Raw genomic sequence first — 25,027 nt, 5'->3', positions numbered from 1 at the left:
ATCTTAACGCTGGGCGTTCGGCAGGAGCTTTCGCCCGGAGCGAATTCGCAAAAGGCGAAAGGTGCAGACGGACGTCGCGGTCTTCTGAGGGGGCAGCGCCGCTACGGGGCGGGGCCGCCCGAGATCAGAGAGCACCGCGGCGGCGGCGGCAGAGTGCTTCGCGCCTCGTTTCACCCTCTCCGTAAACAATTAACGCAGATGGACCCCACAGCTGTCGCCGCATGTCGCGTGTGTGCGTGTCACGCGCGTGTGTGACAGCCGCCTGTGACATGTCCCTCAGCGGACCGGACGCACGTGAATTGTTCCCATGCTCCCGCGCTCTAGCGTGCGGGCGCGAGTCTCGGGGTGCGCGGAAATGCCGGGACGACGTTCTGCCGCGCCGCGCCGGGCCGCTTGACTTCCTCGGCGCGGCTGAGGACGCGCTGGACGGCGGTGGAGCGGTTTCCTCGCCTCCCGCCCGCTCCCTAATCCAGCGCTCTAAACCCGGCTCATCTGTAATCTGGAATGCCTCCTGCCATCCAGAGCACGCATGTCCACACACACACACACACACACACACACACACACGCGCAGATACACACACACACAAGCACACGCAGATACACACGCAAAAGCTCGCACGCTCGCACACACACACACACACACACACACACACACACACACACACACACACACAAGCACACGCAGATACACACACACACAAGCACACGCAGATACACACACACACAAGCACACGCAGATACACACGCAAAAGCTCGCACGCTCGCACACACACACACACACACACACACACACGTACGCACGCACACACACACACACACACACACACACACACACACACACACAAGCACGCACGCAGGAAGCCAGCGCTGCATTAGCACACCACACATAATCTCCATAGCAACAGCCGAACTGTGAAATCCCATATCCCGGCTCCATAAAATAAAAGCTGGTGTAAAAAACAGATTTTTTTTTTTTCTCTTACTGTAAATGTACCTCACCGTGTCCTGCCCTCACCCCTCCTGCAAAGTGTGTTTCAGCAGAGCTCAAACTGCGACACACCGCACGCAGCAGCAACTTCAACTCAACTTCGGCGTTGGGTGAACCGATTACACCCAAGTTTCCCCACCTTCCCAGGCAGCTCGTTCTGAAGCAATTCAGACAGTACAACAAAAAATTTTTTTAAAACTATGTTTTTCTTTTACTATTTTGACGGCAGAGCCGAAAGAAAATACTTTGATTGTTCGCCGTTTCAATGCGTGTCCAGGGAAGATGACAGGAAATGAATGGGAGAGACTGAAGGAAATTAGATCAATTTTACTACGCTCCGTTCGACGCTGTTTGTCTGCGAACCACACAAAGACACGCGTGCGCACACACAAACTTGTAGAAAAGCCTAGAAAATGTCATTCACTCAGTACAAACCCAACAGACCACTGATCATTCTCAAAAGCATTCGGTTTTAGAACTTTTCTCAGGCATGACTGCACATTCAACGGATGCGTGTACTACTAGCTCAGCTGAGCGGTTTTACTGAAGAGCGTAAAGGGTGATAAGGGCATAAAAGTGTACATGTGCTGCGAGAGGGAGCTCTAATGCAGAAACCTCACCTCTTAATACTTTACAGTACGCGCCCACCATGCTCCGCCCACCCTTCAACCGCAGAGCGATTGGCCCAGCCACTTGCCAATCACAGAAAGACCGGTCGCTGCCATGCTGTGAATGGACAGGACAGCTGAGTGCGTGGCTCGTTAGGCCCGCCCCAGTCACCAGATGCCGCTGTCCGCAAACCCGCTAAACTCGCGGACCTGCTGTCCTGCCAGCGTAGCCACTCTCGAGGGGACGAGGGGGCGGGGCCCGACCTGGAGCAGCGACGCCGTCAGCTGCACGGGCGTCAGCCGAACAGCAGAATCTCAGACCCAGCAGCTGGACGCCTAGCCTGGCCAGGGCGGAGACAGCCTAACAACCGCTGAGACGGAGCAACCTGTCTGTTCACGCCCATCTGTGTGTTCCCCTCAAACGCGGCCCCGGTGTCCTCTTATGCACAGACGCGCCCGCCGACAGCTCTGGAACTTAAATGGGAAATCGAATGCTAGCTGACAACAGGTCTGGGCTGAGCCAGGTTAGGGAACTCCAGCTTTCCGTTGCTGCTGGGGAACGAGTCAAAAAGCATCTAATATCACAGAGGGGGGAAAAAAAAAGAAAGAAAACCCCCTCAGAGGTCATGACCGCCCCCTGCCCCGTTGCCGTGTAACCGCCAACGCGCTCATGCATTTATGCAGGGTTCGGCCGGCTCTCACCCGACACACACGCTCGCACAGAGCCGCAGCCTTCACTTCGCGTTATTCGGGCTAGCGGAACGGGACAGGGGCGCGAGCCGGACCGGGGCTCCACCCGAGCGGGGTTCTCCCAGCGCGGCCTCTGCCGTGAGACCAGGACGAGAGAGAGAGAGAGAGAGAGAGGGGGAGAGAGAGAGAGGGGGAGAGAGAGAGAGAGAGAGAGAGAGAGGGGGAGAGAGAGAGAGGGAGAGAAGGAAAGAGGAAGAGAGAGCGAGCGAGAGAAGGAAAGAGGAAGAGAGAGCGAGCGAGAGAAGGAAAGAGGAAGAGAGAGAGAGAGCGAGAGAAGGAAAGAGGAAGAGAGAGAGAGCGAGAGAAGGAAAGAGGAAGAGAGAGAGACGCGTCAGGCTCCCACGACTCTCTTCCTCCGGCAGGATGAGCGCTGAGCTCTCGGTGCGTTGCTGGAGCCCAGCAGGCGTCCTCGGCCAAACCGTGAGAGTCAGCGCGGCGCCGGCCGCCAGTGGGACGCCGCATATTGTCCACCGGGGCGCCGAAAACTGCAGGCGGCGCCAAGCGGCTCTACCGACTCATGCGCACGTCACGCTCTCTCTCTCTCTGTGTCTGTCTGTCTCTCTCGCCCGCACACATGCCCGCACGCCCCGACTCGCTTCCTTCGGCCGAGCTGTTACCAGGCAGGAAGTCGTGAGTCCCCCCTCGCACCTCTGCGCGAATCCGAGACGCGTCGATGATGAAGCGGGACCCCCCCCCCACCTCCCCAAACTTCCTGACGGGGGTCTGATGCGTCTGTGTGTAGGCACTGCCGTGCGGCGAGGCACATCAAAGCCTCCGTGAGTAATACCTGACAAGAAGGGGGGGGTTTGCCAAAACTGGGGCGGGCCAAACAAGCTGCATCATGGGAGGTGTTGAGGACACGCGGGTTTCCCGCTGACATTTCCATCGGCGGAATTCGACGCCGCGTCTGTGGCGCGCGCTAACTCTGCAGCGTGAACACGCGCCGCGGTGCGCGTGGAGGCCGGGCGCTTCACACTGAATTACCGGGCTCGTTAGGCAGGGATGTGACCTTCTTTAAACTGACTAATCAGTAAACACTCATTCTCACCGAGGGGGGGGGACACTAGGGGTGAGTGAGTCAAAAAGCGAACGCGGGCCGGGGAGAGAGCCCTCGCGCTGGCGGCCGGAGGGCGCGCTCGACAGCAGAGCCGAAAAACGTTTAGGATTACAGAAAAGGGAAAAACATTTTTTAAGAAGAAGTAGAAAGAAATCTATATTTCGAGATTCAGAATGAGAGGGAAATCGATGGCACCCCCGACAGGAGGAGGAAACTGCACGGAGGGGTGGGGAAGTGCTGGGGTGGTGCGGACGGCCTTGCTGAACACCCTTTCGGCTCGAGCGGCGGGCCTACACGGCAAGCACTGCGCGCGCCCGTGTGATTGGTCCCCGGTCTGGTATCCCCGGGTGACACGGGCTCAGGTGACCTCTGAAAGGCAGGTAATCACCGAGGTTAAACGTCCCGGTCCATTAGGATTGGGGAGACCGGGATAAAATGGGGGGAGTGGTCATGAGACAAGGCAGGCGATGCTCCCATAGGACAAGCATCATAAGCCAAATTGGTGTGATTGGCTGCTTGTGACGCCAATCAAAGGCTTACGTGCTTCTGACCCCCGCACCCCAAATGCACGCACGCGAATACCCACGCGCACACACCCCCCACACACCCCTGGGTGCCACACAGCTGGAGTGCTGTCAGCCTGTCACGTGTGCGGTCCAGGGGGCCACACTGGGGGGGGGGTATCATTTTTAATCATGATGCAGACTGTCATTTGGATAAAATATGCAGACCGACAATTACAGCCATATCAGACATATTCCATGTGACAGAATGTGACACATACATACGCCGTGCATGTGTGAATGTGTGTGAGCGCACATGAATATGCGCAAATGTGTGTGTGTGTGTGTGTCAGTGCCTGAGTGTACGTGCGCGCACGCATGTCCAAGCACAGCAATTTAAAAAACACCGCACAAAAAACCATGTGAAGTACCCCTTTCAGTCCCTCACAACACCCAGCAGAAAGAAAGAAGATCTTTTTTTAAAAGCCAAAAGCATTGAAAAACCTCAAAGGGAAAATGCGAGCAGGATCAGAGGCAGGAAAACAAGCAGGACCTCCGTTACATAAACAGCAATAAGGCACGAAATCCCTCCGCACTCGCTCCTGCCGCTCTGCCAAACTTCACACGTACGTGTGCCTGTCATTTCATTCCTCGCTGCTCGGCTACATTTAAATTACTATCCAATCTCAGCTGGGGCACGCCCCCTCTGAAAAATTAAAGCAGCGCACGGGCACTCGGGGGGGGGGGGGTTTATAAATCGGAACGGCTCGTCGCCGCTCTCCCCCTGACCCTCTAATCAAAGGCGGGCTGGCTCGAAGCTTCGGCTGCCACAATTAGGGGCCGAGTTTCCATTCGCCGTCATCACTTCCTGTATGGGGCTTCATTAAAACAAAAAAAAAACAAAAAAAAAGAAAGAAAAGAGAAGCGATCGCAACAGGATGCGTCAGCGGAGGCGGACTAACGAAAGCGGCAGTCCTCTGTGTGACTGTCTCCCAGCACTCTTATTGATACACGCGCACGTGAGCGTGGGGCACAGTTTAAAAAATTAAAATACAAAAGCTCCCCTTCCGCAGAGGAGCAAACAAAATATTAAAGGGGGGGGAAAAAAAAAAACAGGCAAACGCAGGAGAGGAAAAAAACCCGCCGCTTATAGTGACGTTTAATTTCAGCCGTGAGCTGTGACACATTCAAGTTATCAATATTCCGACGGAAGAACAGAACCAGCGCGAGAGGAGAGGAGGGGAGGGGGGAATCAAACACGAGTAGGAGTGAGCGAGCGAGCGAGCGAGGAGGGGGACAGAGAGAGAGAGAGACAGAGCGAGAGAGAGAGAGAAACAGCATCATTGATCGACGCCAGCCTGCCACCACTCTGTAGCTCTGAGTGCCTGCAACCTAAAGCACAGAAAAGCGTTGCTCTCTCTCTCTCTCTCTCTCTCTCTCTCTCTCTCTCTCTCTCTCTCCCCCCCTCTCTCCTCCTCCTCCTCCTGCTCTCTCTCTCTCGCTCGCTCTCTCCTCTCTCCCTGCTCGCTGCATCGCTTCAGAGTGCGGGACTCGCTGCGGATCGCCTGCCGTGTCTTTGCCGCTCGGAAGCTGGCTTCCATCAACAAGTTAGGGGGTCTGCGCGCGCCCCCCGAGCCGGCAGAGCCCGCCGGAGGATCTTAAATCAGCCAGCGAGCCCACCTCGGTCGCGGAGGGGGGATCTGGGGGGGGAGGAAAAAAAAAAAAGGAGAAAAAAAGAAGAAGGGGGGGAAGGATTTCTGTTCTCCAAGATCGCTTTGGATGCAAATTTCCAACTCCAACTAAAAAAACACACAAAAAATTACAGCTTTGCTGCGGACGAGGGGAGAGGAGGTCCTTTTTTCCCAAATTGAGATTTAAGAGGGGGGGGGGAAAGAGCGCAACGACAGGAAAAGGCACACGGATCAACGAGGAGAAAAAAATTAACCGAAAAAAAGAGGAAATTGGGGGGTGGGGGTGGGGGGGGGCTCTGGTGGAAGGCAACGTCGTCGTCGGACATGGAATTTGCGCCTCTGTCAGGGCTGAGGGGATTGGGTCTGGCTTTATTTCGGCAGTGCACGACTCCCTTTGTGTTTCCTGAAAGGGGCTTTTCAGCGCTGGATTCCCCTTCCGACTGGGTGCCCACGGAGTCCGGCCAGGAGGACAGTTGAATGCAGCCTCCGATGTGCACAAAAGAATGGGTAAGTTGGCTCTTCAGTACGGCACGTCGGGGCTCTGAATGTGCGGCTCGGTGCGGACGAGGGGGGGGTTAGGGAAGGTGGGGGGGGGGGGGGGGGGGGCGAGCGCGGCTAACCGCTCACGGGCTCCTGGAACCCCTCGTCCGTTTAGCGGAAAAAGCGTTTGTCTTCCCCTGCTCGGGAAACTCTGGCGTGGCGCTCTGGAGCAGAGCCACTGCACTGCATTTCCTTCCTGTGCTTTTATTCATTAGTTTCTTTTTTTTTTTGAAGATGAGAAGTGATCAATTGGTGAAAAAATGCTCATTTTTAACCCCCTGTCTGAGCTGGTAAATTTATTCTGTAGATTTTTTTTTTTTTTAAAAAGAAAGAAAAAAAAAGGGATTTCTAGGACAAAAATCCCACAGCGTACTGCAAGGGCAGAGAAGAGAGGCTGCAACAGTGTCCGTTTGCATGAAACCGAGGAGTCACAGCGCGTTTGCGGTTTTTTAATTAAAACGCAGCGTATCCGTCGAACCCGTGGCAAAAAGAATTTGAGAGAAAGCTGCAGACGCTGGGGGGGAAGGGGGGGGCAGGAGGGGGGAGAGGGGGGAAAAAAGTGTTCTTTATTTCATCATGCCGATGTTAACGGATGTAGGAACACGAAAATACATGCGTGCACGCGCGTCTGTCAGCGAGCATCGCTATACACAATCTGCTCCTTGACCAAAAAAAAGACCAAAAAAAAAAACTTGGGGGGATTGGGGGGATATAAAGACTTGAGACATGGATTAAAAGTATAAAGCACACATTCACATGCGTGCGCACAGACATGCAAATGTGTGTTGAGGGGGTGGGGGGGGGTGGGATCTCTGGCATGAATCGAGGAGCGCAGGCTCCCGGACTCTCTGGCTGGCTGGGTGGGGGGGGGGGGTGCTGTGCTCTGCAGAGGTAGAGGGGAAGGGGAGGGGGGGGGTGGACGGAGCGAGGGTGGAGAATGGGGGGGGGCGGTGGGTTTAGGGGGGGGACGGAGCGGAGCTCCAGGTTCACCGCGCTGTGCTTAAATCTGCCCCCCCCTCGCAGGGTTCCCTTCGCGGCGGGATCTGGCGGGACTGTCCCCGGCGGCGCTCGGCGCCATGGGTCCGCTCTGGCCGCTGCTGCTCGCGCTGCTGCTCGGGCTGCTACTGAGCGCGCTCCCCGCCTCGTGCACCACCTGCCCGCAGAAGTGCCGCTGCGAGGACCTGCAGTTCTACTGCGACACGCAGGGCCTGCGGGCGCCCCCGGACGGCGTGGACCGCGGCGCCCTGGGCCTCTCGCTGCGCCACAACGCCATCGGCGAGCTCAGCCCCGACCAGTTCTACGGCTTCGCCCAGCTCACCTGGCTCCACCTGGACCACAACCAGATCACCGGCGTCCGCGAGGACGCCTTCCAGGGCCTCTACAAGCTCAAGGACCTCAACCTGAGCTCCAACCGCATCGCCCGCCTGCCCAACACCACCTTCATCCACCTGGTCAACCTGCAGATCCTGGACCTGTCCTTCAACCAGCTGACGGCCCTGGAGCCCGAGCTCTTCCACGGCCTGCGCAAGCTGCAGATCCTGCACCTGCGCTCCAACTCGCTGCGCACCACGCCCGTGCGCGCCTTCTGGGACTGCCGCAGCCTGGAGTACCTGGGCCTCAGCAACAACCGGCTGCGCAGCCTGGCGCGCAACGGCTTCGCCGGCCTGGTCAAGCTGCGCGAGCTGCACCTGGAGCACAACCAGCTGACCCGCGTCAACCTGGCGCACTTCCCGCGGCTGGTGGCGCTGCAGTTCCTGCACCTGCAGTGGAATAAGATCAGCAACCTGACGTGCGGCGGCATGGAGTGGAGCTGGGCCACGCTGGAGAAGCTGGACCTGACGGGCAACGAGATCCGGGCGCTGACGCCGGACGTGTTCCTGACGCTGCCCGGCCTGAGGGTGCTGCTGCTGGACAACAACAGGCTGAGCAGCCTGGAGGCGGACACCCTGGACACCTGGGGCTCGCTCAGCACCGTGGGCCTCTCCAGCAACCTGTGGGAATGTAGCAAGCGCATCTGCCCGCTGGCCGCCTGGCTGGGCGCCTTCCGCGGGCGCTGGGAGCACGCCATCCTGTGCCACAGCCCCGAGTACGCGCAGGGCGAGGAGATCCTGGACGCCGTCTACGGGTTCCAGCTTTGCCAGAATTTTTCCGCGGCGGCGGCGGCGGCCGGGGGAGGGTTCGGGGGCGGGGCCGCCCCGGTGGCGCCGGACGGGGCCCCGCCCCCCTCCGGGGCTCCGCCCCCGCCCCCACGGGAGGCCTCGAGCAACTCCTTTGGAATTATGCACACGCCCACGCAGGACTTCTATGCAGAGGATTTTACCACGGTCGCCGTCGCCCCGGACGCGCCCTACAACCCCGCCCCCGACGCCACCGCCTCTGCCCCGCCCCCCGGTGCCGCGGCCCCCGCCACCCCTGGCACCGACCGCCCCGGGTTCACCACGGTGGAGGGCGCGGCGGGGGAGGGGGCGGGGCCGGGGGCGGGCGTGACGGACGAGGGGGAGTTCTCGGAGCGGGACACGGTGCTCACCCAGCGGGTGATCATCGGGACCATGGCCCTGCTCTTCTCCTTCTTCCTCATCATTTTCGGGGTGTACGTCTCGCGCAAGTGCTGCCCCCCCACCCTGAGGAGGATCCGCCACTGCTCCGCCATGCAGGCCCGCCGGCAGATGAGGACCCAGGCGCGGCAGCCCATGGCCGACCTGGCCACCCAGGTGCCCTACAACGAGTACGAGCCCAGCCACGAGGAAGGGGCGCTCGTCATCATCAACGGCTACGGGCAGTGCAAGTGCCAGCAGCTGCCTTACAAAGAGTGCGAAGTGTGAACTCACCTTTGACCCCTGCCCACACCCCCTCACCCCCGCTGCTCGCTGCCATTCGCCCATTCCAGTCCAAAACAGGGTTTGTTTCTTCCTTTCCCCGTTTGTTATTTTCCAGTTTATATATTTAAAAAAACGAAATGATATATATATATATAGACACACGCACATACACACAAACAAGCACTCCTTAGCTCTGAAACTTAGAGGCACTTGGTATTTTGCGGGCTAATGAGAAAGTAGCAGAACTGAGGAGTCCGATTCTTTTTTTTTTTTTTTGTTGCAAATCCGTTTGTTTGCCGTTGGATTTCCAGGAGAATTAACTCTTTTTAAGTTAACAGATGTAAAGAATTATTCACAAATTTATTTTTGTAATATGAATACAAGAGGTCATATCGAGCAGGCGAACTGCTGCGTCGGCTTGCGAAGGCGATGCGATGCGACCAATCGCTCGCTCGAGCCGCTTTGCGACATGGAGGATGAGAGGTTGGAGACGGGAGAGAGATTCATGCTTAAAGGAGGGGGGAAAATATCGTTCTAGAAACTTGCGATGCTTGAGATGACTATTCGAGGAGTAACTCTGCCCTCTTCTGATAGACACGGAACTGCAATTTCCGAGATGTGGATGTTTCTCCGTATTTAAAAAAGGAAAAGAAAAATTTGGTTCAGTCTAGTTCTTGTATGATTCACAGATGGAATAGTTTTGAGCCCCCCCGCCCTCCCTCCCACCCCCACCACCCCCACTGCACATCATTTTGGTATATAAATTTTAAAAAACTACCAAAAAAAAAATTTTTTGGAATGATTGGAAAAAGAATGCCAGGCTGACTTGCGGGTTGCGACAGAGAGGCGAGAGCACCTGGGTCCAAATCAGCTGCGCTCTTTAAGAACCATGTTGTAAAAAACAGCGAGCCGCTGGGGGGGGTTTAAGACTCGGCCTCCGGGCGAACCCGGTTAACCTCTTGTTAACCGCGGAGAGCAGCGAGCGCCGCGTCTGAGGAGGTTAGCGGCCGACACGCCGCAGCGCTCCGAACGAGCTTCGGCGGAGCTCGTTAGCGCCGCCGCGTCCGGGCCGCGAGCGACCGCCGCGTCCTCCGGTCCCGAGGAGGAGGAGGAGGAGGAGGAGGGGCGGCGGGGGCAGGGCTTAGCCCGTCCTCTCCGCCATACCGCCATTACAAGAGCGCTGGCCAGGACAGCACTTTCATTTACAAACTCAGATAAATCATATAATAAAAAATTAAATAATTAAATCCCCACTCCGCCCCCCCCAACCCCAACTTGGCAGAATGCTTGATAGTCAGAAAGGAGGGTCTAGCAGCCAGCGCCTGTAGCTGAGAAAGTAATCGGGTCCGACAGACTCAAGATTGAGCCAATTAAGTCTGGGGGGGAAAAAGGTATATATATATTAATACTCTGTCACCCGCACCAGCACTCTGGTGCAAGATTTAGCGCTGACGGCGGTAAAGAACTGGCCCCTCCTCGCGAGGGAGAGGGAGAGAGAGAGAGAGAGAGAGAGAGAGAGAGAGAGAGGGAAAAGGATCACTGATGAGAACCCGGCAGCCATCAAAAACCAGCGCGCAAGACATCATGCTATTCTTTCATCAGCTCCGACAGGAGAGCAGGATGACAGGGCAGGAAAGGCCAGGGGGGGAGGACAGGAGGAGAGGGGGAGAGGTGAGAGGAGGAGAGGTGAGAGGCTGTCTATGGGCAGCAGCTGCTAATATACGACTGTTAGGGTGCTGCTGAAATATTCCCACCAGATTCAGAGGATAACAGGGGGGACAGTGAGGGAGGGCTAAAAAGAGGGAGAGGGGGAGAGAGGAAGAGGGAGAGGGCTGTTAAGAGGAAGAGAGAGGAAGAAAGATAGAGGGAGGGGGAGAGAGCGTGAGAGGGAGGCAGTGAGAGGACTAGAAAGAGGGAGAGGGAGAAAGAGAGCAAGAGAGAGAAAGGAGGGGAGAGAAGGCTAGAGAGAGGGAGGGAGAGAGGGCTAGGAGAGAGTGTGAGAGAAGGAGAGAGCGGGAGACGGTCAGACAAAAAGGAGGGCAGGAAAGAGAGGGAAAGAGGGTGAGAAAGACGGAGAGAGAGGGAGAGGGGGAAAGATATAAAGTGGAGGGGGAAAGATATAAAGTGGAGGGGGTAAAGAGAGAGAGAGAGAGCGAGCGCGCGCCCATCCGGCGCGGAGGCGAGAGGGGTTAACAGGAGGCGGCGGAAGGGAGCCGCAGCACAATGGCTGGCTTCAGCGGCGCGGCCGGAGGCGCCAGGAATCCCAATGAAGCCCGCCGCTCATCTATCATTTTCCCCCCGCGCGCGCCACAAACAGGTCCTCCTTCACCGCCCCCCCCCCCCGAACCCCAAACACCTCCCGCTCCGAACGCGCACCCAGGAGGGAATCAGAACTCCAAAAAACCAAAAATCACACAAAAATGAAGGAGGAGAGAAAGAGAAAGAGCAGGCTATCAAACGAGTGCTTTCTTAAGGAGCTGGATTACAACAGATGCTAGAGACTACAGATACACAAAATGGTAGAGTTTTGCTTTCCTGTATGGGACTGAGGGGGGAATGAAAGGGTTATGGAGTCAGTTAGTTAAGAAGGGAACTGGCCCGGAATGAGCGGAGTGTCTGGGATTAGAGGGAACGAGCTGTTCTGGAGCGAGCGGCTGGCCCGAAATAGTGGCTCTTTATGGGAGAGCTGGGAGCGATTGCGAAAGTGTCCCCTAGAGGGTGCTAGCGAGAGAGGCGTCTGTGCAGAGCAGCTGCGTTCAGCCGTTTCAGGGAAAGTGCCGGAGCGCGAGGCGGTGGGGGGGGGGGGGGTCTTCTCGAAGCCGCGTTAAAACTGGCGAACTGACAGAGCCGAAGGGAGCAGCGACGGTTTCGCTCGAGCTTTTAACTGCGAAAGATGTTGTGAATCCCGTCCTGCTCTCGCTGACATCCACTGAAAACCCACTGCTAATTCACCGGTCTTCTCCCACCCATTTAATTATGAATTAAGTACGGTCTTAAATATAAAAACCACATTGGGGCAGTTCACAGATATAGGTGCAAGAGCCAGACAGCTTTAAAAATTCCAACCGTTTTAATGCCCTTGTCTCCATAACACCCTTAAAGAGGAGGCCTAGAGACAATGCGGGGGAAATGTGGGCATAACAGCCAGCTCATAAAAACTACATATCCCAGTAATCTAAAACCTGTGACCCGTTACACACCACCAGCCCGAGGGCTAGGAGAGTCCTCATTACAACCAACAGCACTCCAAAAGTAAAGGAGGTTCTTTAAGCAGTATGGCATTGTGTGTCCCAATGTGTCCATGTTTACAAACCCCATGTGTCGCCATTTTGTTGCTTTCTAGAACTTTTACTTTTGGGGAAAAAGGTTTAGCTCCTGCTTCCAGTATTCGGTGCCCGCGTTCCTTCGTTCATTCACGCCTTGCACGTCCCAGGAAAGAAAGGATATCGAGATCCTTCCTTGGATTGTCATCTCTCGACCCCAAAGGTGATGGACAAGCCTCGTTTCCAATGGCAACGGCTCACGGCGGATCACAGATCGGATTGTAAGTGCATACTTCTCTTGGGGTGGGCCCCAAAACACTATTTACTATTTTTTTTTTTTTGGAAGAAGAATAAGAGTACTACTTTTGGAAACATTCTGGAATCTCACCGTAAAGGCAACAGCTTGTGATGCGTTGGAACAAAAAAAAAAAAAACAAAAAAAAAAAAACACATTATGTAGAAATGTGCATCGATTAGCACTCCTCTGTCTCCTGTACTTTTGTTATTCTGGTTATAACCCCTCCCCTTCTCCACCACAAGGAAAAAAAGAAAAAAAAAAAACACCCCCCCAAAGTCACATCCCTCACCCCGCCCCCCCTCCCCGTGCGCAAAACGAATGCTTTTCACCACCTTTTATTCCTTTTGTATTGTAATATGTACAATTTCATATCTGTATAGTGGGTAAAGATGTGGCTTTAACTGAAAAGATCTTTTTTTCCTTAAGACATATATTTTTAAATAAAAATGGTTACAATTTACCCGTGTTTGCGGTCTGGTTTGCATCGAGCGCGGCGAGCGGAGGTGGGGGGTGCTTACGCGCCCGCCGTGTCTCCGGACAAGCCGGGGAGGGGGTGGCTAAAATCAGGCAGCGCAGATTTGCGCTAACACTTAGCCGCGAGCTGCGCCGAAAGGATTTGCCAACCCGGTTCGTTTCGCCCGCCGTTTTTCCTTCCCGTGCCTTCCACTCGGACGGCTTCCACTTCGCACATTATGTAAGGAGGCTCTTTTCGCAGGCAGACCGTAGCGAACCCGATTCTCACCCCCCCCCACCCCCACACAACGCTCGCTCCAATAAAGCTCTGTAGCAGGATGCTGGAATTCAGACATCTTTTCTTCTAAAATGATAACCGCTAAGCAGGGCTGTAGACCCTGGTGTTTAAAGGCGCCGTTAAACTTGCGGTTCAGAGTGTGCTGAACAGATCAAAACAGCCAATGGAGAGCTGAGAGCATGTCAGGGCCACCAGACAGACATTAAAGAAGGTTTTTTTAAATGTTTTTTTATTTTTATTTCTTTTATTTTAAGTCAAAATTCAATGTTCTAGAATTCTAATTGCCAGTAGCCATGGTTACATCAGCAGTAGAACGTTCAGTTAAGAACATACTAATCCCAAGTTCGTGATCTTACGATTTAAATAGTTAAAGCAGGGTTTGGCCAGTCCTGGCCCCTAACAGTCACGGTGTAGCTGGCTTACAGTTTCGCCTTGAAGCCAGCAACCAATTTAGACCCAAGAATCTATGCAATCAATCAGTGATTAATTAAACACTGTAACACAAAGCAGCATAGTCTGTGGCTCCTCAGGAACACGTCTGGCAACCCCTGCTTCCAATTGATTATCTGACCTGACTGGAAAGCTGATTAAAATGCACGCTGGCATTTCACTGTTTTGCTAGTTATCATGCATGATGGCACTCGTCAAGGAAAACACACACACACACACACACACACACACACACACACACACACACACAGAACCGCGCTGCGCATTATCATTCCGCGAGCAGACAGAGCCGCATCTTTAATTCTCCTTGATCACGGCGACCGTCGCAGCGCGACCAAAGTCATCGTCTCCGCTCACTTTGTCAACAGCCAAAGACGCAAACAAAAGTCTGTCGGCTCGCCCGAGCGACGAGCGGCGGCCTCGTTCGGCACGTCGCCACGGGAACGGAGCCGCTCGGCACATTTCCGCCAAACGAGAGCTTTTACAGCGCGCGTCTGAGGCTCTTAAAATGGCCGCTGGATTACTGCGTCGGCTGTGAACGGGGGGGGGGGGGGGGGCACGCTCGTTTTTCACGCTCGTTTCTCTCCTCCTCGTGACCTCACCACCGTCCGGCTCTCCTGGCCGGCAGCAGTCCACGGCCAGGTGCATGATGGGACGCGCCTGGCCACGCAAAACCCCGAACGGGACGGGGACCGCAGCTCGCCATCCGTCACGGGTTCGGTAGCGCAGGCTTCCGCCCGCCGCCAAAACAGCCAATAACCGGCGTTTAAAACAGAGATTAATGGGGAGCAGGGCCCCTCCGTTCCCACATTTCACAGCCTTTCTCCCTGAAACGCTCTGGAGAAGCAGACCACAGCAGAGCATCCAAGCTAAAGGAGAGGCTCTGACTGGTAGTTCCAGTCCAATCAGCTTATACGCCTGTGGTGACCCTTTAAATTTAGGGTATACAAAAGCCCTCCCAGCACATGATACCGTTTCATGGATGAACTTAGTTTGCCTTGACATTAGCATTTTTTAGCCTCGTCTTAGCAGAAGACTGCGGATTGTTTGAGTGTAGGTGTGGAGGAAGACCAGCTGGGAAAGCAGCCAGTGGGGTACCTGGACAGGTTGCCCAGCACAGCGGCGGTGGTTATTTAGCCTGGAGGTGCGGAGCTGGGTGTGATTTACGCACGCTCGCCTTTTGTAAATCAGCGGGAGAGGCAGAGGAGGCAGGATTTACCATGTCAGGCAGTGAAAAGAGAACGGGAGGGCATCGGGCCATTTATCAACCAGTCACAGCCTTCCTGCCTCGGAGAGTGTCAGCTTCTGATTGGTTCACGCGCAGAGGTGACTGACAGCGCACGAAGGCTCCACCCCGTTAAGGGGTTCCCATGACTACTTCTTGCCACCAGCTAGCAAAATGTCCAGCATGCAAAAGGGCTTTTTTATTTCAATCGAGCAAGTATTTTTACTCAAGATGAAAAGCAGCATTATTGCTAGCAGGCTGTAAAAGGAAATGGCGGTAGCTGGATTGTATCTGCAGTCCTGTGCTTATGTAACCCCCCTCCCCTAAACTCAATGCCTCAAAGCTGTAGGCTAGGCTACGACGCTCCACTTAAGAGTTTCCCCATATAACATGAGCCTGTTTATCTGATTCCAAAACTTGGCAGGAAAAGTGAGGGGCTATTAAATAGTCTTCGTGTGAAAATTGCACGCCTCGCAGAATGCCTTTGCGTCTCGTCCTTTCGGCCAATCGCGCGTCAGCCGCGGGCCTCGCGTTTGCGAAGGTGTGGGCGGGCGGGCGGCCGTCTCCGTGATGCGCCCGGCGCCAGGACGCATCAATCGAGCGATCGATCAATCACGTCTGTCGGGCGAACAGATGGGAGAGGGCCGCGCTTAAAGATGGCTCCTGGGGGAACGTTTAAAAATAACGCGCGCGGTCGAAGCGCTTGGAAGAGGCGCTGGGGGGGTGGGGGGGGCCTCGGCTCAGGTGCGCAGGAGCGGGGGCGTTTGCGCTATTGCGTTAATGAGGTGGGTCGGGGAAAAGGGGGGGGGTGGGCTTGGCTAGAAGCGAAGGGCGCACTGTGAATGTTTCATCAACATCGCCTCCTAATCCTATATCGCGCTGAGTGGCAGTCCTGTCATTAGCGCCGTCGTTAGCGCGCGCAGGGTAGAGCTCGTTAGCCCTGATTGATCAAAGCCGCCCGGAGGAGGGACGAGGGACGAGGCGTACCGGTGTTACAGCACGCGGCTCCCAGCCTGCCAATTTGCAACCACGTTACACATCACATTCCACCAAGAGTTAACGTAGAATATTTATTATTTGGAGTGCATGCGAGAGTGTGTGTGTGGGTACGAGTTTGCGAGTATGCACATGGGACTGCATATCTGTACTGCAAAGCAAACAAGGGCCGTACTGCGACACACTTAAGGCTGCCAGCGAATAGAGGCTGACGTGGGGGGGTCAAAGGTCAGCACTCCAAGGCAAGGCTAAGTGCAGTGTAGCGAGCGCAAATGTGCACCGGGGGGTGGTACCGAGCCTGCAGCTCCGCCCCCCTCCCACCCCCACCCGCTCTGCATCATCGTCATCCGCACGAAAGGCCTGCGTGGCGGAACCGCTCCCTCCGAGTGCCAGCCAATCGCGCGTCAGTCCTGTTGCCGTGGGGACACTTGGGTCAGGCCTCGGCGAGCGCTTAATTTCATTTCATTGGCCGTTGCTTCCCGCCAGCTCGGACTGCAGGCACACACAGAACCGGGAAAGGAGGCCGATCAACGGGGGAGAGCGGAGGACACCGCGACGGCGAAGCTCACAAGGGCTGGCCGGCTGGCGCCTCTCAAACCGACGGCGTTTACATTCTGTCGGCAAACAGAACTCTCGTTCCCCGGTGAGAGAACACAGGACCTCGACCGCTGGGAGAACTGGGTGATCTTTCACTGAGCTGTGGGCCATTCATGTTCACTTTAAAAGAAGGCCAAGTGCACAGAGAAAAGAAAGCTAGGTCTGGTTCTCTTCCACTGTTCTGTACTTTTCTGAAGTGAAGAGACTTGTCCTCTGGCGGCAGGCGGAGAGGTCCACCGTGAAACAAGCTAAAAGCCCCTGTGATTTACTTTGCCAGCTGACAGCTCTGTCCAGTCAGGACTCAAGTCATTTTCATTTATGTTTTATCAATACATACAGAGTTAGATGTTCGCCGAGGCCGATCAGGTAAAGTCATTTGCTAAAGAGTACAGCAGCGGTTTCCAAACCTGGCCGTTCAGCCTGCAGCCTCCTGGCCCAACTGCCAGTCCTCATTCTCTACCCGCTACAATACGTTACCGTCAGATAGCGAGGGAAAAACGTCTTCTGACTGAACACGTGCAACGTGCAGTTTTTAAACATTCCCGACGAGAGGGGGAAGCAGCCGATTGGTCCTCACGAGTACGGAACAGCGCGAGGGAGGCAGTTGATTGGTCCTCAGGACTACACCACAGCGAGGGGCGGGGGTGGTAGGCAATCGGTCCTCATGATTATTGCACAGCGAGGGGGGAGCAAGCTGATTGGACCTCATGACTACAACGCAGCGAGGGGGCGTGGGGCCAGGCGATTGGTCCTCATGAGTAAGGCGGAGCGAGGGGGGAGGCAGTTGATTGGTCCTCGTGAGAACGACACGGTGAAGGGGAGGGAGGCGATTGGTCCTGGTGAGCAGGGCACCAGCCGGATAACACAGCAGAACAGGGTTCACAGCATTTTCATTTGGCAGCATAAAAACTCTCCACTGCTTTTTCATGTAGTTGCTAGGGAACTGTTCATGCTCTCTCTTCAGGGCTGTGTGTGTGTGTGTGTGTGTGTGTGTGTGCGCCTGCTCAGCCAGTTTTCAAACTGGTTTCACATTAACTTGGCGCACAAAATGTTTCGTGTATCAGGAGGGGGAAGGGGCAATCGACTTAATTTTAATTAAAACAATACTTTCACCGTTGTGCTATAATTCTTGTTGTTATAATGTTATCATGAGTAGGCAATTATATTACCCTTTGTTGTAAAGCCCTCTCAGAAACTGTACAAAAAGTGCAGTATAAAAATGTTGTAGGTCTACAAGACTCATGCAAGAAAGCATGCTGGGGAATGTGCATCACGTACGCAGTGCAGGACACGCTTTGCAAACGAGCAGAGCGTAAGTACATTTCCCTCGCTCAGCATGGCAAATGCCATCAAGCTTAAGAGCAGGTCGAGGCGGGCCTGATGTGGATATATTAGCTCGCGATGTGATGCTCCCAAAGCACATTTAATTCTGCACACAAAATGTCAGGGTTCTAACAGGCACAGACATCGGACGCAATGTACGTGTGGGTTTCACAGAGCTGTACAAACACCTTTACACTAATGCTGAGTAACACAGGGCATCAGCTGGCATGGGAGCGGTGCAGAGCAGTACTACTTAAACAGTACTGACATCCCTAATGAACAGTACTGCTCATAAACGAGAATGCCTAAGGCCATGTGCTTTGAACAGTCAGATAGACAATGACAGTATACATAAACCGTACAGATAGCCTAGACTTTGCTATACAAGGCAGCCTTATAGCAGCCTACTACGAACGACAGAAGCCTAATGAATAGTATGCTTATGCACATAAGACGCCAATGATTATGCTATGCACAGTACGACGCCCTATGATAGTATGCTTATGCACAGTACAGACAGCCCTAATGAACAGTACTGCTTATGCACAGTACAGACAGCCCTAATGAACAGTACTGCTTACGAACGATACAGACAGCCCTAATGAATAGTACTGCTTATGCACAGTACAGACAGCCCAAATGAACAGTACTGCTTACTAAGAGCCTAAAGAATAGTACGCTTATGCAGTACATATGCGCATGACAACTGTTTAACAGTACAGACGCCCAATGAACAGTACTGCTTGCACAGTCGACATGAAACGCTATAAACTAGACAGCCTTGCACGTAAGACAGCCAAATGACAGTACTGCTTTAAACATAAACAGCCTTAGACAGTACTATTACGAGATACAGACCCCTAATGAAAGTACTGCTTATCACTACAAGCCAAGAACAGTATGTTACAACATACAGACAGCCCTAACATAGCTGTATGCACTACAGATAGCGCTATACAGTACTGTATAACGTCAAAAGCCCTATGCTTATTTGAGGTACTTCGGCTGCCTGTTGCACTGCAGCAGTTTCCCCTACTAGCAGCCAGGGAAGAGCTACGTCTGAAGGCTAAGCTAATGAGGACAGCACGCAGTCGGTCCGCGAGTACTTGGTATGCAAAATGCGTAGATGCTGCAAAGTTTGGAACTGGCAGAACTCACTAATGCATCTAATCTGGGCAGCAAATCAGCAAATGAGCATTTCAGTGGGCAGCTTTGGTCTGTTAAAATATATATATATATATATATATATATATATATATATATATATATATATATATATATAAATAAAGGGGGGGGAATCTCAGCCGCTGCAGCTGAGCAGGCTCTACCGGAAGCTTCTCTGCCCGTCTGATTGTGAAGGACACTAATCCTACGCAAGACTGTACAAGATTGATTGAGCTCTGGAGGAGAGCGTGAGAGAGAGAGGGAGAGGGAGAACGGGGGAAGGAGTGAGGGGGGAGGAATGAAATCATCTCGCAAGCTGACAAAAGACCTGGCGTGTGTGCTTTTTTGATTCCCCCTTTCTTTCCTCTTTCCCCCACCCCTCCCCCCCCCCTTCCCCCCGTCCTCCACGGTCACCGCTTACGGCGGGCGGGCGGGCGAGAAAGCGCACGCAGCGGTTTTCTGCGTTTCCGAGGTGATTTCCCCAGCGTTCCGAGCCGGCCTCGTGGTAAACACAGCCCGGTCGGCCGCGGTTCTGCGCACTCCATCACTGACAGGGCGCTGACCGACGGCGAAGAGCAGGGCTCCAAACCTCGGGAACGAAGACGGGGGAGAAAAAGGCCGCGCGGAGCCCTAAAAAAAAATCACCTTCGTCGCCAACCTATTACACCGTGCACCTGCTTTACAAACAGCATCATGGAACGTATCAAAGGGAGCTCGCGCAGGTTACGCCACACGTACGCTCGCTAATGCTGTCACATGCCTACTCAAGCGCCTTTCACAGGGAACCGCGGCAACCTCCGCCGCTCAGACACCAATTACCTTCCTACCTCACCAGCCACACGCGGCCGCACCGCCGCGCGCCGGTCCTGGTTAAAAAAGCCGGCCGCCGGGACGGCCAGCCGACATCACACGGGGCCGGCAGCCGAGCGCTCGCGCTAGCCTGTGATGTCAGAAGCGTAACGGGGTAATTACACTCAAAAGCAGCGGAGAAGCCGCTAATTGGCCGCATTAAAAAACATCAAAAAACCACAAAAAGCAGAAAGGTTAGACAAGACGAGGTAAAGCAAATATACCCATTTAAAAAAGCCTAACATCCAGACACGCGCATCCTTAGAAAACTGCAGGACGTTTTTGCTGGTCAATTTTTGGGGCGAGACATTAGCAGCAAATAGTTTTTCCAGACAAGTTAGACTAATGTAAAGTGAAGGCCTCCACTGCTACCAGCTCATTGGCCCTCCTTTTGTTCACTGGGCCAATCACGCATCAGCACAGGATGGAAAGGGCCACCTGTTGCTGGGCGGGAAGGGAAGTGGAGGATGCGGGGTTGCAGCACGGCCAGCGGGGGGCGGTGTTCAGGGGGCCGCTGTGTTCAGCAGAGCGGCGGTGCTTCCGCAGTGCTCAGTCCGGCCTTCCAGTAAGCGCGGAAAATGCTTACAAAGAAGGACGCATCGATCCCAGCTCTCATCAGCAAATACATTCCTAATGCATTTACAGCCAAACCCAGTTACAGCGCTTTCACACCGAGGGGAAGGTGTGTGTGGGGGGCGGGGGGGGGGGGGCTACCTGTGGATCCAAACAGCACCCCTGCTAGGCAGACCACACCAGGATCTGCTCAGCTCTACACAATAGCCATGTACTGCAGGAGACACACACACACACACACACAAAGAAGTACGTTCACACACACACAAAGAAGCACACGTGGAGGTACTGGAGGTGCGCTGACATCAAAGAAATGTGTCATATGTAAAGCACTGTACCATAATATGGTGTCATTATTATTGTCAGATAATCGGCGAGTGGCTGAGACATATTTGGAAATGCTTCATTTTGACAGTCTACACACACACACACACACACACACACACACACACACACACACACACCTTAAACGCGATGTTCTGAAAGGCAGGAGACCCAGACTTCCCTTCTTAGAGACTGCACGACCTTCGGGAAAAGATAAGAGCCGCGTGCCTGCCCAGCATGACAAGTAGATTAAAAACTGTGCCAAAAGAGCTGCATGTGTGCAGCATCTCAGAGTCTTAAAGGGGCGGCCGCTGTAAGCAGCCACATGTGCAGCATCTCAGAGAGTCTTAAAGGGGCGGCCGCTGTAAGCAGCCATGTGCAGCATCTCAGAGTCTTAAAGGGGCGGCCGCTGTAAGGAGCCACATGTGCAGCATCTCAGAGAGTCTTAAAGGGGCGGCCGCTGTAAGGAGCTTCATGTGCAGCATCTCGAGAGCCTTAAAGGGGCGGCCGCTGTAAGCAGCCATGTGCAGCATCTCAGAGAGTCTTAAAGGGGCGGCCGCTGTAAGGAGCCACATGTGCAGCATCTCAGAGAGTCTTAAAGGGGCGGCCGCTGTAAGCAGCCACATGTGCAGCATCTCAGAGAGTCTTAAAGGGGCGGCCGCTGTAAGCAGCCACATGTGCAGCATCTCAGAGAGTCTTAAAGGGGCGGCCGCTGTAAGGAGCCACATGTGCAGCATCTCAGAGTCTTAAAGGGGCGGCCACTGTAAGGAGCCACATGTGCAGCATCTCACAGAGAGAGCCTTAAAGGGGCGGCCGCTGTAAGGAGCCACATGTGCAGCATCTCAGAGAGAGCCTTAAAGGGGCGGCCGCTGTAAGGAGCCACATGTGCAGCATCTCACGAGAGAGCCTTAAAGGGGCGGCCGCTGTAAGGAGCCACATGTTCAGCATCTCACAGAGAGCCTTAAAGGGGCGGCCGCTGTAAGGAGCCACATGTGCAGCATCTCACAGAGAGAGCCTTAAAGGGGCGGCCGCTGTAAGGAGCCGCATGTGTGCAGCATCTCACAGAGAGAGCCTTAAAGGGGCGGCCGCTGTAAGGAGCTGCATGTGTGCAGCATCTCACAGAGAGCCTTAAAGGGGCGGCCGCTGTAAGGAGCCACATGTGCAGCATCTCAGAGAGAGCCTTAAAGGGGCGGCCGCTGTAAGGAGCCACATGTGCAGCATCTCAGAGAGAGAGCCTTAAAGGGGCGGCCGCTGTAAGGAGCTGCATGTGTGCAGCATCTCAGAGAGCCTTAAAGGGACGGCCACTGTAAGGAGCCACATGTGCAGCATCTCAGAGAGCCTTAAAGGGGCGGCCGCTGTAAGGAGCCACATGTGCAGCATCTCAGAGAGAGCCTTAAAGGGGCGGCCGCTGTAAGGAGCCACATGTGCAGCATCTCACAGAGAGAGCCTTAAAGGGGCGGCCGCTGTAAGGAGCTGCATGTGTGCAGCATCTCAGAGAGCCTTAAAGGGGCGGCCGCTGCAATGAGCTGCAAGTGAACAGCATCTCACAAAGAGCCTTAAAGGGACAGCCACTGGAAGGCGAGAGATGTATCATTCAGTTACACAAATACGCTCTGGTTCTTTAATTCCACACTGTTTGCGCCGCTTCTTAAGAACGTCGATGCAAAGCAATCTTGGACGGAACGGCAGCCACAATGAATTTAAATGGCAGCCAAATGAAATCCACCCGCGGGCAGGGTTTAGCGTCACATGGCGATTAGCGATCCTCAATCAGGCAGGCTGCAGCATTCTTCCGACAGGCTGATGGCGAATCTCCCGAGCCAGTAAAACTGCAGCTCTTCATTCTGAGCCCTGGTAGCCAGCTCGACGAGAGGGTGAAAGGGCTCAAAACGACTTCTCAAAAACATTCATCCCAACCCAGTTTCCTACCCAAACCCAAAACGGGTTGCCAAACCCTCCCTCGCACCTCTCGGGCGCCGATTCCAAAAAAAGCACCGCGATGACCGCTCAGCGGCTGCAGCGGTCTCAGACACGTGTGCGCAGGACGGGCGTGCAGCACGCCCTCCCTCTGACCTCAGCGCAGGCTCCAGCCCAACGGCGTGCTGCAGGCTCTTAGCATGCCTGGGTAAATGCACGTGACTGCATTTACATGTTAAAGAACTCAAAAATGGCAGGAAAAAAAGAAGGCTTTCAGCTGTCGATGCAGGCCTAGTTCTGCCAAGAGCAGTTACTCAGACACGGACGGTGTCATCAAGGCTGAGGACTGAATGTTGGGCATGTAGGTCCCGTAGCAGCAGGGGTCAGACCCAAGTGCTCACGGACTGCAGTGTCTTGGTTTTAGTGCTCAACTTAAAAAAAAAAAATAGAGTTTAAATTAAGGACCAAAGAGTCAACACGCCTTGTTCTAAAGGCTTAAGCTGGCTGCTGCTTGGAAGTAAAAACACAAAGAGTGTTCAGGCTCTGAGTTTGAGAAAGTGCAGAGCGCGGGTTTGAGATCCCTCTGCATTAAGCCCACGGGCTCTGAATGTCAAACGGCTGTTCCGCGCTAAGCTAGCGGCGGTGATAATAACCGCGCGTCTCGCATACGCCACCGGCGCTCGGGGGACGCGGAGGCAGCCGCGGCGTCCCGGGGTGCGGAGGCGGCTCCCGGCTCTCGCCGTTAAACCCCCCCTGATCCCCGGAGCTCCTCCGGCGCGCGGCGGCGGCCGCGTTCGGCAGCCTTATTAATCCCGCCTCCGGGGGGCGGAGAGTCTGGCGGGAGGGAGAGAGCGCGCCTGGGCCGCTTTAAATCTCACCGCCGCGTCGCGGGAGCGCCCGGGGAAAGCTCTCTCTCTCTCTCTCTCTGCGCGAAAGCCGCGGCGCAGCGAGCGGGCTGCGTCTTCGGAGCGGGGGGGTGGGGGTTGTGGGGGGTGTTGGGGTTGGGGGGCGCGCAAGCGTTCCAGACTCGGCCAACACTCATCCATCCTCGCAAATCAATCTGCTCCAGGGTCAGCTCCAGCCCTGCGTACCCCGCAGAGCAGTAAATAAGGGGCTGGAGAGCCCGCTGTTCTTTATCCCAACAAACACGGCGAAGCTAGCCCGCCGCCCCAACCCTTAGCCGGGCCGCTAGCGATGACAAATGGCTCTCCAAATAGGCTTCTGAACTTTTATTATACATTCGCTTACCAGACAGTCTTATCTGGAGCAACTTTGAGAAGCGGGGAACATCATTGTTTTCGTACGGCGGTGCGGCACGCTAGCCGCCGCTAGCGCTCTGTGAATCAGAACGTCTTTGCGGGGGAGGGAGGACTGGGAACCGTCCGTCTCAATCTTCAATCTTCTGTCAGGTACCTGACTGGCGGCCATTTAAGGCACGGCGTGATATGCTTACAGGTCAACGCCAAGATGAATTTGGAGCATTCACAGCGTACTCAATTTATCACTGCCTTAACTGAAACCGCACTTTCTGCAGACTCTGGTACTGTTCTTAAAACTGAAATATCTGCCCTCAGAGCCAAGAACATTCCAATTCCATACATCTGAACATTCTTTAAATGACCTAACAACTGTGACAATGTACAATGTGCACTGGAGTACAGCACCCAGTAATCCCGTAATAAAACAGTGTGGGGTAATGCAGGGAACGGAAGCAGCTACAGATCTGGTAAACTACTTCTGTGCCATAGCTGACCGTAAATCCAAGGAAGAGGATGGAACCGTTATCTAGCGGAGCGTTAATATATCACCGCAAAGTGAACAGAAACGTGTTCTGAAGGCACGGGCGTCACAGACCCCTCACCACAGCGCCACCTGAGCACAGCGAGACCTGTGACCGTGCAGGGTTCCTGTGTTAGGCCTGAGTGGGCGGGACTCTTCCACTCAGCCTGTGACCGTGCAGGGTTCTAGTTTCAGGCAGTAGGGGGCGGGACTCTTCCACTCAGCCTGTGATGGTGCAGGGTTCTAGTTTCAGGCAGTAGGGGGCGGGACTCTTCCACTCAGCCTGTGACCGTGCGCGGTTCTAGTTTCAGGCAGTAGGGGGCTGGACTCTTCCACTCAGCCTGTGATGGTGCAGGGTTCTAGTTTCAGGCAGTAGGGGGCGGGACTCTTCCACTCAGCCTGTGACCGTGCGCGGTTCTAGTTCAGGCAGTAGGGCTGGACTCTTCCACTCAGCCTGTGATGGTGCAGGGTTCTAGTTTCAGGCAGTAGGGGGCGGGACTCTTCCACTCAGCCTGTGACCGTGCGCGGTTCTAGTTTCAGGCGGGAGCGGGCGGGGTCAG

At 54.7% G+C, this 25,027-nt stretch overlaps 2 protein-coding genes across 2 annotated transcripts in view; one reads left to right on the top strand and one right to left on the bottom strand.

The window, feature by feature from the left end:
• Positions 1–25,027, bottom strand: part of ctnna1 (catenin (cadherin-associated protein), alpha 1) — a 112,362-nt gene that overhangs the window by 43,909 nt on the left and 43,426 nt on the right. The window lies entirely within an intron of this gene.
• On the top strand, positions 5,157–9,682 carry lrrtm2 (leucine rich repeat transmembrane neuronal 2). Its single transcript, XM_064326426.1, has 2 exons — positions 5,157–6,106; positions 7,163–9,682. The coding sequence occupies exons 1-2, from the start codon at positions 6,103–6,105 to the stop codon at positions 8,959–8,961; spliced, it is 1,803 nt and encodes a 600-aa protein (XP_064182496.1). The 5' UTR covers positions 5,157–6,102; the 3' UTR covers positions 8,962–9,682.

This window comes from Anguilla rostrata, chromosome 3 (genome assembly GCF_018555375.3).
Source record: "Anguilla rostrata isolate EN2019 chromosome 3, ASM1855537v3, whole genome shotgun sequence".
Lineage (NCBI taxonomy): Eukaryota > Metazoa > Chordata > Actinopteri > Anguilliformes > Anguillidae > Anguilla > Anguilla rostrata.
This window is presented reverse-complemented; position numbering and strand designations above follow the sequence as displayed.